This window comes from Berghia stephanieae, chromosome 2 (assembly GCF_034508935.2).
Source record: "Berghia stephanieae isolate SIO BIC M18660-M18661 chromosome 2, UCSD_Bste_1.3, whole genome shotgun sequence".
In the NCBI taxonomy this organism is placed as follows: Eukaryota; Metazoa; Mollusca; class Gastropoda; order Nudibranchia; family Aeolidiidae; genus Berghia; species Berghia stephanieae.
The window spans coordinates 74,924,912-74,939,911 of record NC_088361.1 but is presented as its reverse complement, the minus strand read 5'-3'; the positions used below and the strand labels follow the sequence as shown (position 1 = coordinate 74,939,911).

Genomic DNA, 15,000 nt, shown 5'->3' with positions numbered 1-15,000 from the left:
TATATATATATATATATATATATATTTATATATATGTGTGTGTGTATCTGTTTATCTATATGACTATCTATCGATATATCTAGCTATCTATTTATCTATCTATCTATCTAGTTATCTGTCTTTCTATCTATTTATCTATCTGACTGTCTATCAATATATATATATATATATATATATATATATATATATATATATATATATATAAACAATTGTATCGGCAAAAAAACTAAAAGATGATAATATACTAAAAGATAGATGTAAACGATGTCAAATTCATTGGTTACGATGTTGCAATTACACATAGGATTATATTCTTATATTACAACTCTTACCACGCTTGTGCTTTCCTAGCTCCAAGAAATAACTAAGCGCACATAGAGAGGTACTAAATCGAGTTTTCCCTTCACCAATCACACTGATCATGTTGCTAAACTCAACACATTCATGGATGCACCGGACTGTCGAATGAAGAAACATACACAGTATACTTATAGTAAGACATATATTAATAACTAGAATAGCACATCGCCATTTACACGCTGATTAAGAAGGTACACAGGTTGTCTATAATCGACATGAGGAAAGATTTGTTTTATTTCTCTCACGAGCAGAAGAAATTATAGCATTCCATCCCCGCGCCACTCACCCTCTCCTCGTTTTCGTTCAACGTCCGTTACCCTTTCAAACTCCATCTCATTATGGCGAACTTTAGTGCAAAAATGACGTAAATGCAGTTCCTTTCATATCTATTACAGTTAGTAAAATCGTCGCACTATTGGGTAAAAATTAAAGTTCAAGATGAAGAGTTCAATTATTAAGGGCCACCTTGATTCGATATATATTGATTTGGACTTTTAAGAGCTTATAGAACATGAATACCTTATGAATATAATACTTTATCACTGTTTTAAGATAAATAGCATATCTCTATTGATCATATTGCTATATTGTCGAGGCAACGTTCATGTCGAAAATAGAATTTGAAAGTCAACATTTTCATATATTATATGAATGTTGGAGGATTGTTTTTAATTTTTCTTTAAAAAATAATTAAACACTCAACCCTTTTATCATATTCAATTTAAGCATTGAATCACCCGAATACTATCATACATTGTTTATGTGGAGTAAGATATACTTTATTGACCCTGAATGGAAATTATCATAATTATTATGAGCATATCATCATTGTTCTTCTTCTTCTTCTTCATCTTATTATTATTTTTTTAAAATTATTGTTATTATTATTATTATTATTATTATTATTATTATTATTATTATTATTATTATTATTATTATTATTATTATTATTATTATTATTATTTTTACGGTATCTGTAAGAACTGCCTGGTAGGAAACAAACGGGGATAGCTGTCCCATCCATATAAGAATCGGGTAGCACCCGACTCTTATTATCAAATGATTAGTGAATTTAGGCTGGTAATGCGCTCCCTTGTTTCTCTGTTGTTTGTGTACACGACGAATGCAATAAAAGAACGGAGGGTTATCATGTCCCATCAATGTTAAGACCCCATCATTAATATTATACATCGACCGAGATACATTTAGATCCCTTGTCCTATGCATTGACGGGTACGGATGTTCAACTGGCAGTCCACGAGTTGATGTCTAATAAGACAGACATAAACAGCCTGTGTGTTGGTCAACACTTTTGTTTTGGGCTATGATGTACCCGTTGGAAAAGGGCCTAAGAAATGGCCGGTGTTGGATATCGTACCCTGCAATGGGCACTCAGACGATATTATGTTTGTGTTTGTGCTCGGTAGATGCTATAAATTTATATTATTTAAACATATCGTGAGGTGATTTGTTGATTAATTATCAAATGGTTAAATAAATAACATCGTGGAATTATTTTAATTATCTTTAAGTAAGATAATATAAATTATTATTAGCTTATCGAATTATTAATTCATTAAGTTAACGTGACTTAAAGTTCAGAACGTGAACCTTGATTAAATTATTTATTTTAAATTAAAAATGATAATTTATTACTCAATTACTCTATCATCCATGTGTCCATGTTAATTTCATTTTACTGTGAAACTTATCTATATCTATCTTCTCATACAGTGAAGAGCTGACGGGGTTAGCACATAGAGCTCATATGCGAACAATTCTGCTATATGTTTTGACGGGGCCAGGAAGTAGCGGCCGATAACAGTCTGTTTATGAAAAATTTGAAATTACCGCATTTTGAATGGGCTAAGACAAAATTTGAACAATTGAATATGTGTATGACGGGACCATTTATGATTAATGGAATTATAATGTTTTGACAATTCTCACCATTATTGTAACTATGTGGCGGGTAAACGTTATGAACAGTTTTGCTAATTTTATTTTCCTTTCGGACATTGAACATTTCTTTTAGTACCATCATCCAATATAAATATCTACTGTTCTATCTTAATTCGTGCTTCCTTACAAAGGAGCATACTATTTCCTGCCCCATCAATGTTTTTGTTTATTCACCTTAACAACGCCACTTTCACATTATCTCATTCGTCTATAGTGTTTCATTCATCCTGGTTTGTTGATAAAGGGGAAACCCGAAACGTCCACAGTACCTACCTTTGTCTAATATAGTGACTTCATAGCAAATATCGGACTGCAGCCATAGATGTCCATCAGAGGAACAAAGAAGAAGAAGTCTAATATAGTGAAGCTTAGTATTCTATGCTTATCGTTTTTTTAAAAACATATTTGTGGCAAAAAAGGACTACTCCATTTCCATCCGTTTATGATTGATTACCGATTAGTTACACTTGGAATGAATGAAAATGTTGCAGCCTGAGTGGGATATATATAATTTTGAATAGCTCTTATCTAAATTCTAAATTCAACATTGCTATACTATTATTTATTTTAGGTATTTTTGATTTTTTTTCCTGTCCGTATATTCAATTCTGTTTTTCTCAATACCCTTTTAACAACTCTAAAAATAGTTATAGCTCTCTTGTGAGATGCTTTGTTCCGTTGGTGATTGTAACAATACCTGTCTTCCTATTCACACTTTAAGGTCATAAGCTGCATTTGCATCCATTTCGAACTGTGACAGTATTGTCCTACGAATAGGTAATTACCATTATATCATTTAAAAACTAATAATCACCATCATGGATTGTATTACATTCTTTAGCGATACGATACATACCAATATTTCATTCAGTGATTAATATATGGATGATTTATGCAAACCTGAGTATAGTAAAAAACGCTACATTTAACCTCCTTTTATACTATGTTGATTTAGATTACTTTGGCTCGCTAACCATGTTTAGCGAGTGGTCGACTGGAGAGAGAAAGGATGTATGGGTAGGCTTAGGAATGGAAGGCATAGCCGTTCGGTGGATCGATAATCTGGAGATGGGTTTTTATCAGTGTGTTGTTGTGTGTCATACAATCATGATTTCGTCTGTGATACCAAAATGAAGATATTCTAATGTACGTGTTGGAGTGTAACAGCCGGGAAACATTAACCAAAATAAATGGCAACGTAGGCTTCCTGTCATCCGGAATTCAGTGGACGTCAAAAATCAAATGAGTTAGCATGGCTAAACATATGACGCCATTCATCATTGTATTTTAACAATTTACACTCATTCCATTCAATTCAACCCGAGTTTTGTATATCTTTTAAAAAAATTCAGTATCTCCACTTTGCAAATCTTATTGTTATTATATAATGTCATATCACGAGTAACTAAATGACAAACATTCAAATCTATGGAAATTACTATTCTTCTTCTTCTTCTTCTTCTTCTTCTTCTTCTTCTTCTTCTTCTTCTTCTTATTATTATTATTATTATTATTATTATTATTATTATTATTATTATTATTATTATTATTATTATTATTATTATTATTATTATTATTATTATAACTTTTATTATTATCATTATTATCATCATCATCACCATCATCATTATTATTATTATTATTATTATTATTATTATTATTATTATTATTATTATTATTATTATTATTATTATTATTATTATCATCATCATCATTAATTATTAATTATTATTATCAATATCATCTTTATGTTAGTTCAACATGAAATGAAAAAAATAACGTATTGGGTTTCATGCACAGTAGTATCTTGATATGTTAACGGTCAATATAAAAAAAATCATCTTGAATAATGGCTGCATGGAAAAAATGCAAAAGCCACATTTCATCACACGTACCGTACCTCTCTCTCTCTCTCTCTCTCTCTCTCTCTCTCTCTCTCTCTCTCTCTCTCGCTCCTCTCAATGTTTTTTTCTCTCTCTTTCTCTCTCTCCCTTTCTCTCCCTCTCTCTTATGTCGAGCAAACTACAAAACACGATCGTCCCTGCTGGCCGTTCTTTCTTTCCTATGTTAAGGTAGGTCTCTAACCCAGTCCTTTATGGGGTGCAACCAAATACGTTGTGAAGACCGTCATAAGTCCGGATAAATGGGGACTGTTAGCTCAGGAAGGGCATCCTGGTAGTAACACTCAAGCCCCTTGTAATGAATGAATGAAACCAGAAATACCTGATCTGCCGAGGCCCGGGATAAAAACTGGAGGAGAAATTTGAAGGAAGTATCAGATTGTGGCAGCTTGCCGGGAGAGAGAGAGAGAGAGAGAGAGAGAGAGAGAGAGAGAGAGAGAGAGAGAGAGAGAGAGAGAGGCAGCGCAACATAAGATTGTTTTTGCGAAAGTGACATTTGGAAAGAGGAAGATAAAAGAGAAACAAGTTACAAGTTGAGGAAAAAGCACGTTGGTGGAAACTAAAAGAAGAAGAACAAAGAAAAATCTTTGCTACAACGGTGAAAGGAAGACTAGGAATGGATTTCCCAAAGGAATGAAAAAAATGCTGATACAATCCGTGAAGTGGCCAAAGAAGTGCTAGTGGTCAGCTCAGGAAGAGGAAATGTTAGAAAAGAATCATGGTGGTGGAATGGAGAGGTTCAAGAAGTAATAAAGAAAAAGAGGGAAGCAAGGAAGAACGTGGAGACAAACAGGGATGCTATAAAAGTAGATGGATATAAGCAGGCAAAGAAAGAAGGAAAAAGACCTTGCAAAAGCAAAGTCCAAGACATTCAAAGACATGAATGAGCAATTAGAAACTAAAGAAGGCCAGAAGATTATTTTTAATTTTTTATTTAAAAAAATTAAATTAAATATTTCACTTACGTGTCCTATTCCTGTTGAGAGGTCTCAATCATTGCCTTGACCGATGAAATATAAACAAGAAGAAATCGAAATTTCTGGTCTAATAACCAATGTGGACCTCCCCCTTCAAGTCTACCTAAAGAATAGTCTCTGGCTCTCCCTACTTCTGTTTCTATCAATTTTATATAGTCTAAAAGTTCGTTTAACTGATGCTTATTCGCAATTATAACTTTGTGTAATGCAGGTAAACCATTTCTTCTGTTACATTATTTTAACGCCAAGTCGAAATTTCAAGATCTATTTTTTGTTAAACAATGAAATATTTTTTTAGATGCTAGAAATTTTAAGCTCATGGTAATATGGTACTGGTGAGGTGACACAAAATAAAATGAGATATTTAGAATGTAGTGTTCAATGAGGCGAGACAAATTTAAAAATACAGTCGCAGTTACTTAAGTCGATAGTATAGTAATATTTTCTTTCTATAACCGCTTCGCGAAGTCTTGTGATTAATAATTCACAAATATATGACTAAATAACTTATTATTTAGGGCAGCTGTATTCCATTTATTGAAGCCGACTGTAAAATCTGTACAAGGAGGGGGTTTAGATGTGGAGATGGTCGTTGTTAACAAGTCAACATTGTCAATTAGGTGACAACACGAACGGAATATAGATACACCAATCAGACGTGATGGCTGAACGAAGAATATTCACCTGCTCTCTGTTTTTACCAAGGAATTTACCCAATGGAAACCGTACGGTGCTCTTATTGGCTAACAACAAGATATGAAGTGAGTAGAAAAGTGCCAGAAGACAATAGAGAATAAAAAATTTTTCGCGGCGGTGGTGGGGTTTGAACCTGCGACCTTATTGGTACGACAACTCCGCCTGGTAGGTGAGAGCGTGGCTCTACCGTGTGAGCTATCCACGAATACAAAAATATTCGTTTCAAACCCAAGTCATATTTCTAGAGCCCTCTCTCACCCACTTCTTGGAGATCGCAGGCTCGCTCGCGCACAACCATCGCGAAGTTATTTTTGACCAGCAGTTAAGCTTTATAGCCAATATTCTCAACACAAACATATAACATAGAAACGATTGAGACATTGAGTATGCTCCGGTATATGGGGTGAATTTTTAATTCAGAAAAGTGAGTGGAGCAGGCACTTATGTTGGTAACAACAAGATATGAAGTGAGTAGAAAAGTGCCAGAAGACAATAGTGAATAAAAATTTTGTTGGCTAACCAACCAGCGGCCTCGATGAGAAAAATATCCGCCATTTTGATGTTGGCTGGGAATCGCGTTACTATAGTAAACAAGCGCTGATCGGCCGTTCATGAAAACAAGTTGCTGCTCGCTCGTTTAACTCAAAATTATTCAAACGATCTCTCTAAAATGATATAAATGTGACTTCTTAAGGTTTTCTTCACGGTCAAAACCACACAACATTCTATTAATGATTACGTCCGAGGCAAAAAGGAATATTGACAGGTCGACCGAGAGTTGAACTCGTGAGACGACAAACATCAATGCGAAGTGTAGCGAGAGTCAAGCTATTGTTTGTCTTGTCCTATTCTATATAGAGAAAAGGATAAATAGTATAGCCTCGTGTGTGAGTGGTTGCGTGTCATAGTCTTGTTTTTAAATTGTTTCTGTTGTTTATGTGTGTAGTGATGACTCTCTCACACTCAATTTCAATGCCGAAAGAGGAATTCCCGCACACAAGAAAGGGGAATTGGGGTGGTATTTGGCATACATTTTGTATAGTATCTAGTTCTAAATAGATAACTGATTAGAATTATATTATGATATATAAACACAATGCCAAATACAATTCCGAAGTTTCCTTATTTCAAATGAAGTAAAGCTCCAAAACCTAATGGTAGTGATTGTAGTACTGAGTGTTAGTGAGGTGATGTGGTGTTGGTGGTGGTTGTAGTTGTAGTAGTAATAGTGATGATGATGTGGTGGTGGTGATGATTGTAGTTGTAGTAGTAGTGGTAGTGATGATGATGTGGTGGTGGTTGTAGTAGTAGTGGTAATGGTAATGATATGGTGGTGGTGGTGGTTGTAGTAGTAGTGGTCGTGATGATGAAGTGGTGGTGGTGTTTGTAGTAGTAGTGGTAATGATGCGTCTATGTGGTCTAGTAGTATGACACTCGCTTCCGGATCGGAAGGTCCTGGGTTCGAGCCTCGCGCTCGCCGCATAGTTGAGTCCTTGGAAAAGGCTCTTTACTCACATTCTCTCACCGTACTCAGGTGTAAAATCAGTACCTGGCCGTTAACAGAGTTATCTTTGTCCGAAAAATTGTAATATCGCCTAACAGGCGTCATGTCCCGTCCTACATGTTAAATGTTGACCAGGGACCCCTTGTAAAGCGCTTTGAGCACATTTAGTAGATATTGCACTATATAAAGCTCAATTTAAAAAAAATATTTCAATGATGATGATACGGTGGTGGTGGTTGCAGTAGTAGTAGTGATAGTGATGATGATGTGGTGGTGGTTGTAGTAGTAGTGGTAGTGATGATGATGTGGTTGTGGTGGTTGTAGTAGTAGTTGTAATGGTGATGATATGGTGGTAGTGGTGGTTGCAGTAGTAGTGGTAGTGATGACGATGTGGTTGTGGTGGTTGTAGTAGTTGTGGTAATGGTAATGATATGGTGGTAGTGGTGGTTGTAGTAGTAGTGGTAATGGTAATGATATGGTGGTGGTTGTAGTAGTAGTGGTCGTGATGACGATGTGGTTGTGGTGGTTGTAGTAGTAGTGGTAGTGATGCCATTGTGGTGGTGGTTGTAGTAGTTGAGGTAGTGATGTGGTGGTGGTTGTAGTAGTAGTGGTGGTGGTGGTTGTGGTAGTAGTGGTAATGATGATGATATGGTGGTGGTGGTTGCAGTAGTAGTGGTAGTGATGACGATGTGGTTGTGGTGATTGTAGTAGTGGTAGTGATGATGATGTGCTGGTGGTGGTGTAGTAGTAGTGGTAGTGATAATGATGTGGGGCTGGTGGTTGTAGTAGTAGTGTTAGTGATGATATTGTGGTGGTGGTTGTAGTAGTAGATGATGTGGTGGTTGGAAAACACATTACAGGTTATTATAATACATGATTACACACATTCTCTAACTTCATTTTTTGACAGCTTCGTTGTGCCATAAATATACGCAACAGTTCTGAAACATTTTATTGTGGATTTTGATATTGTTTGTTGTTTTTCTTGTGTCGTAATGTTGACATAGATACCGAATGAATGGTAATTACTACATTCTCAGCCAACAACAAAATGGCGCTGAATGCTTTCATTGGTGGACACTTTTTAGGCTTCGTACGTATTCTCATTCGTTTAATTCTATCGTTTTTACGAGTATCGAGTGTGTCAGAAGACAATGATGGCAAGAAAACGACGAAGTGTTTTGATCACGACCATGTGTCGTATTTACACGACGATTCTTTATTGATCAAATTGTAAACCTATCACACCAAAACTTCGCAAGTTCAAATCCGAATAGAGATGTGAGATCTATTTTGAGTAAGTTTGAACCAATGACTATTATTAAAAGATATATCAACATTGATTAACGTGAGTCTTATTAAGTACGTGACGTCATGTTATTACGGGCATCGTTGTATCTATTCACCAGTGGCGGTTGCTGGCTGTTTATTTATGGCGGCATGGATCGAAAACATTCTCTCACCGTACTCAGGTGTAAAATGAGTACCAGACCGGAAGCAGTGTTGTCTGTGTTGGAGAAAATGTTATCTCGCCCAACAGGCATCATGTCTCGTCTTCATGTTGCTATTGGCTTAGGAGCCCTTTTAAGTGTCTTGAGCTCACTCAGTGGATATTGCGCAAAATCAATGTTCTAGTGGGTTTATTTTTTTTAGAATGTGTGTATATTGGGTGAAAAAATAAAGGGGAGGGGGGGGGGGGGGGCAAGTGTGGTTTTAATTTTAAAGAGATATACTCACGTAACTGATATTTACGATGGGCATATATTATGTAAAAGAGGTCCATTTGTCGATTTACCTCTAGAGAAAAAAATTGTATATCACCCGATCATTGAAGTCTATTGATCCTTTCATAGTTGTTTCGGTATGGATTGCGATACACGTATGTGCATTGAGATTTGTGAATATCATTTTTAAAAAAAGAACAACATGACAACAACAATTAGACTGTCATATAAAATTTCTTCCTTCGAATATCAACTGTGTTAACAGTCATTAATAGAAGGAATAGAAAATCCAAACTCCGTGCACTACTTATCTACTCCAAAGACAATAACAATAACTACAAGTTGAACTGCTGTGTGTGTCGGGTTAATGGACTGGGATTCTTATTTATAGCATCATGGGGCTCTACTCGGTGAATGATTTGTGTAATATTCGTATTGATGATTAAAATCCATTTCAGCAAAATGAATAGCAATTTATTGACATTTTCTTCATCCGTATCACCTGATTACAACAAACCTGTTCTTCCAATGAAAAAACTAATATGGTTTTGATTTCTCCCAAGTCATACCCCAAGGTGTGCAAAACTAAATTTGCCGGCCTGACCTAGTTATTTTAGCAGTAAAGAGTATCAGTTGTTTGTGGTGGGAAGTGGATAACCGTGGTTTTAAAACAGAAGAAAACAGTCTTTTATATAAAATACTTGGGCGGCCTGTTGACTGTTTGGCTCATGGTAGCCCCCATCACAGACTAGGGAATTCTCTGTATTCTCCATGGCCCCCATGCCCCACCCTCAGCTCATTGTCGCACGTTATCTCGCCTCGCGTAGGACAACAAGAAAAAGAGAGCCGATTGTGATGACGCACAACCTTCGTACAGTAGGTACAGGTACCTATCATGGCTAGTAAGACAGGAGAGATGTGCGAGTGTTAAGCAGAAAGCAGCATATGCTAAAAATTGAGACGAAAAGCAGTATCTGCTAAATTGAAAAACAACTTCGCTCAATAGACCGACCGCCAGTACTTTTCAGAGAAATCACATTAGAATAATGTCATTAAAATATGGACTTTTTGTTATCTATTTTTAAAGTTTATCAATAGATCTATCACCCATCTAAGTGTGTAAAACACACAACAATAATACAATTAACACAAGAATTACACATATCTAATACTATAAAACACTTACAAACTACTATAATAAACTTCTGATAATACATATTTATCAATTTAACAAAGGTTTATCATGCGAATGTATATTAAAACAGAAATAACTACAACGTGTGCAAAAGTAACACAATTGACACAAGAATTACACATATCTAATACTACTAGTAAAAAACCCGTAATTTCGCGGGGAAAGAACTATTTTCATTCGATATTGCCATAATCATTTTCTTGATTAGCTTGATTACGATTAGATGCACATTTTACTCTATGTGCTTGTCGTCGCTGCCATGCTTTATTCGGCATGATTTTAGTTTATCAGTGAGTAGATATCAATATCAATAAGTCGCAAGTCTTTACCACGCTTTACTTGGGAGTGCTTTGCACTACCTTCAATACTTCACAAATAAAAATGGCGGCCGAGAATCAAAACGATAATCAAATTAGGAAATTTTAAACTTTCACAAATCTATCAGGGTTTGTTCTAGAGTTTTTAAAACGCTTTTATATGATGACAAATTGAATAATTAAACGCCTGACAAAAGATCAACGGTGAAACACAAATTGAATGAATACTGCGGATGTAGGAGCTTTCGGAATGTATCCCCTTTACTCTTTACTTATGTGAGATCAAATGAAAATCTGAAGCGTACGCGAAAAATATCAAGTCCCCGAATCTGTCTACTTTTGGTTTGTTCGGGCTAGAAGCTAGACAGAACCAATTGACAGTTTGCCGAAACGTTTAACTAAATATTTCCAAGGGCAATAATTATCACATCGATGGCATAAAAACGACAGTAATATCAGCAGTAATATAAGTTGATGTTGTTAATCGGTGAAACTTGTTTAAAATTTCTGTAAATCCGAATACCGTCATGTGATCAAGTGAATTATATCACTATGAATGCCACGATTTGCTGAAAAATGCCAATCTGACAGTTCCTAGCAAACACACCCCCCTCCCCCCCCCCCCGCCCCCTTGCTCAGGAATTTCTCGACTTGATGGACACCCTCCTCCCCTCCCCCCCCACCCCCCCCCACCTTTTTTTTTCTTCCACGCAACCACATTCCAAAACACACACACACACATGTATACCACACACACACACACACACACACATACACACACGCTTACATATAAACATACACGCAATGAGAACACACTACTACATAGCAACACTGTTCACCGCTAAATCAACACAACGGAAGTAAGGACTCTACTGGACAGATAGAGTTGAGGGTGTGGCCATGAGATGTTAGTGTTTTCGGTAAATTTTTTATGATATCTGTTTGACTTAACGAACTTTCAAACTGACTTTAAATTATAAAAGGAAATCAAGTTATCTGTTTATCTATCTGTAAAAAATACATTTCTATTTTTCAAATCTTTCAGTAGAGTTGTGCACCGTATCAATTTTTTTATTGACTCAAATAAGCACAATGTTCTCCACAAGGCTATATTTTTTAAAGAAAGGATAACGCGCACACACTACTATAATAAGCTTGTGATAATACATTGTTTTATTTGACAATTTAACAACGGTTTCTTCCTTACTCTGAACAAACACATTTTTAAAAATGTTGGACTTCAAAAAGCGATCGATTAAAATGACCCAATCTTATCAAAAACTCTAAAAACTGGGAATTCAAAGACACCAGTTTGATAGTTTTTGACAAGATGAGGGTTATTTTAATCAATCAATATTTGACGTACCAGCTTTTTGGTCAAAATTATGAAAACAATTTTTACAGGGTAATGACTAGTTATTTGGTGAATTTCATAACAGACAATTAACGTCATACATTGATATTTTTTTCCCTCTGACAGAGGAGGGCAAGGAATGTCGTACCTACATTTTGACGAACCAAAGCATTTAACTTGCAGTTTTGAATAAAAGAAACAATTTAAAAAAATAATTGCATTTGATTCACCCACGCACTCTTGACCAGTATCGTCACATTATAAAAACAGTGGAATACTCATTCCATTCGTTTGATTTGTTTCTTTACATGCAATCAAAGTAAAAGTAACAGGCTATACAAGATGTAAAGAACATTGCCATAGCCTTAATGTGACCAATGACTGTATTGGATGTCCGAAATATAGAACATTCCCACTGTCACAGTAAAGATTGTTCACAATTATCTTATTAAATTTTATTTTATTAAGAACTGAATTCATCTCACTCCAGTTATATTTCGGTAGGCTTAGATAAACTTTACCTTCTAATATTAGATCGTCTTTCCTTTTATAGCCTTCCCTCGAATTAATTTCTAATTAGTGAATACTTTTCGTTCTACATTCTGTCACGTAGCCACTTATTATAAAAGCTGATAGGTCTAACATTCGACACTCACTTTCTCTCCACAATCTATGCCGGACGGCCAGTCGCTCTATTCCTATATATATACTGGAAGATTTTTATCTTTTGGGACTTTGTAGATATTATATCTACACCATTAAGACGCCGGAGCTTTTAACTTTGATTGTATAATCTTCAAGGATCAAACCCAAGCCCGCTGTCAAGGACTACACAATAACTTCTTACCAATTGCCTGGAAGTGAAATTTTACGAGTCCAATCCTGTTATCAGAGGAATAGATCATCCAAGCCCATCAACTGCCTGGAAACGTAAATTTATGAACCTGACATATTATCATAAGTTACGTAAAATATTCATATCTCTATTTGTAACTGCCACGATCACTGTTTATCTCTTTTAATTAAATTTCATCATTATTTTTATTTCATTGTAAACAAATCGTTAATTGTTTTTCATTTATAGTAACTAGTAAATTCTGGGGCCTCATTCTACATATATCTTTATGCATAGTCGAGTAGCTCTTTACTCACTTGAGACCATGACACCCACCAGTCAGAGACCCTGTTTTTTTCGAAGTAGGTTTCAATTGAATATAACAATAAAATAAATTCTAACATTTATGTACGGTTTGTAACGCTTAAAGTGCGTTGCAATACTTCCAAAAGTTTTATTTATCATCTCTTCCCCAAGCAGATAATATAAGAAAATAATCCCTTGATCATACAAACCAAGTCGCTTGACATGCGTCCTTTTTGTACTCAATTATCCGTTATTCTAAAAAAAAAAAAAGCTTTATATAGCGCAATATCCACTAAATGTGCTCAACGCGCTTTACAAGGGGTCCATGGTCAACAGCAACATTTAACATGTAGGACGGGACATGACGCCTGTTAGGCGATATTACAATTTTTCGGACAAAGACAACGCTGTTAACGGCCAGGTACTCATTTTACACCTGAGTACGGTGAGAGAATGTGAGTAAAGAGCCTTTTCCAAGGACTCAACTAAGCGCCGAGCGCGAGGCTCGAACCCAGGACCTTCCGATCCGAAAGCGAGTGTCATACCACTAGACCACATAGCCACACAACTTTAACCAGGAACTCATTCACACAAGATTCAAATGAGTTAATTGGTATTAAATAAATATTTACTGATTTTGTAGATTGAGTGCATTTGTTTTCAACTTATTATGCTTGTAGAAAGTGCCTTTCAGATTCATGAGTCATGATACACATAGAATAAGTCTCTCAATCTGGAACAAAATCCACGACTTTCCAAAAAGAAGATGAGTGAAAACTTTATGCGTCAAGCTCTCTCGATCCTCTGAGTTCAATGGGAACACTCTCTATGGTATACAGTAATGCTACTTGGTATTTGTCTGTTTTGGGTGGATAGGTATGATAACTTCAGTGGTTTCAAATGACAGAACAAGTATTATATATTTACCCCCACTCGTATGACTGTAAAATGTTAATTTTTTTACAGCAACAATGGACGATGGCATGCAAGCTTTTCGCGCAAATGTGCTAATGGTTGTGTGGGATTTATGTACAATGCCAATCTAACACACGGGCAATTTTAGCATATTATTATAGAATAATAGTATGTGGAAATCGGGTGATATGGCCATCTTTTGTTCCACTTTGTATCGTGTAATTGAAAGGAGCATTTGTATCCTTTAACTGTCTAATTCATAAGTCGTGTGCGAGAAAAAAAAAACCCTGGAAAAATTTAAAAGTCTGAAACTGTCAGACCATAACTGGTGCCAGTCTGAAATTTCACCACAATCAAACAAATTTATTGAACTTTCTGTACACACGCCTTCATAAAAAAATATATTGAAAACATTCAATTTGACAGTTGTTTTAATAGACACACGTCAAATTGGCCAAATCGAAGATATTGACGTAATTATCAAATTTGGATATAATCCGTCGATCCCCCATTTTGCTTTATTTTGCGTAGCCTTTTCCTACCATAATTAAGTTGATTTTCTATTGTCTTGAATTATGATTTCATCCCATACATTTTGAACGGACTCTTTTAGTTTTGCTTCTGTGTAAACAGATGTACGACCATTAAAACCATATTGGACATCAATGATCAAATACCGTAATCTATAGGATTCAAGTCAGGATTCATTTGGAGGCCATTCGTCCTTGTCACACCCACCATAAGCTTGGGTCACTTAGATTTAGTTGTATGTTAAGGGTAATGTGAGTCTTTTGCATGCATTTAATAATGAATCATTGGCATATCATATGGCAACCATTAGTGTAGTACATGTGCTGTCCATTTTAACCAAATACCCTCGATATTTTGCATATTGAAAACTTTCCCCACAATCTACCCGGCGGCTTTACATTTATGGATATGCTCGGTCATCAT

General features: G+C 35.6%; 2 protein-coding genes across 8 annotated transcripts in view; one reads left to right on the top strand and one right to left on the bottom strand.

Moving 5' to 3' along the window:
* LOC144965531 (neuronal acetylcholine receptor subunit alpha-5-like) overlaps positions 1–700 on the bottom strand; it is a 19,798-nt gene extending 19,098 nt beyond the window's left edge. For 2 of the 7 annotated variants that reach the window (XR_013644046.1, XM_078900946.1), the window contains exon 1: positions 333–680. Coding sequence is in view for 1 of the 7 variants with exons in the window: in XM_078900944.1 (XP_078757070.1) it covers positions 333–477 (145 nt within the window). In the remaining 6 variants the exon portion in view is untranslated. Of the gene's footprint in view, positions 1–332 lie in introns of all 7 variants that reach the window. The other 5 variants (XM_078900945.1, XM_078900944.1, XM_078900948.1 and 2 more) reach the window with 4 other exon arrangements.
* Positions 701–14,866: 14,166 nt separating this feature from the next.
* The window catches only part of LOC144965530 (ATP-dependent translocase ABCB1-like), an 85,629-nt gene continuing 85,495 nt past the window's right edge, over positions 14,867–15,000 (top strand). Inside the window, exon 1 of the mRNA XM_078900943.1 lies at positions 14,867–15,000. This exon is cut by the window's right edge and continues 61 nt beyond it. The gene's annotated coding sequence lies outside the window, so the exon portion shown is untranslated.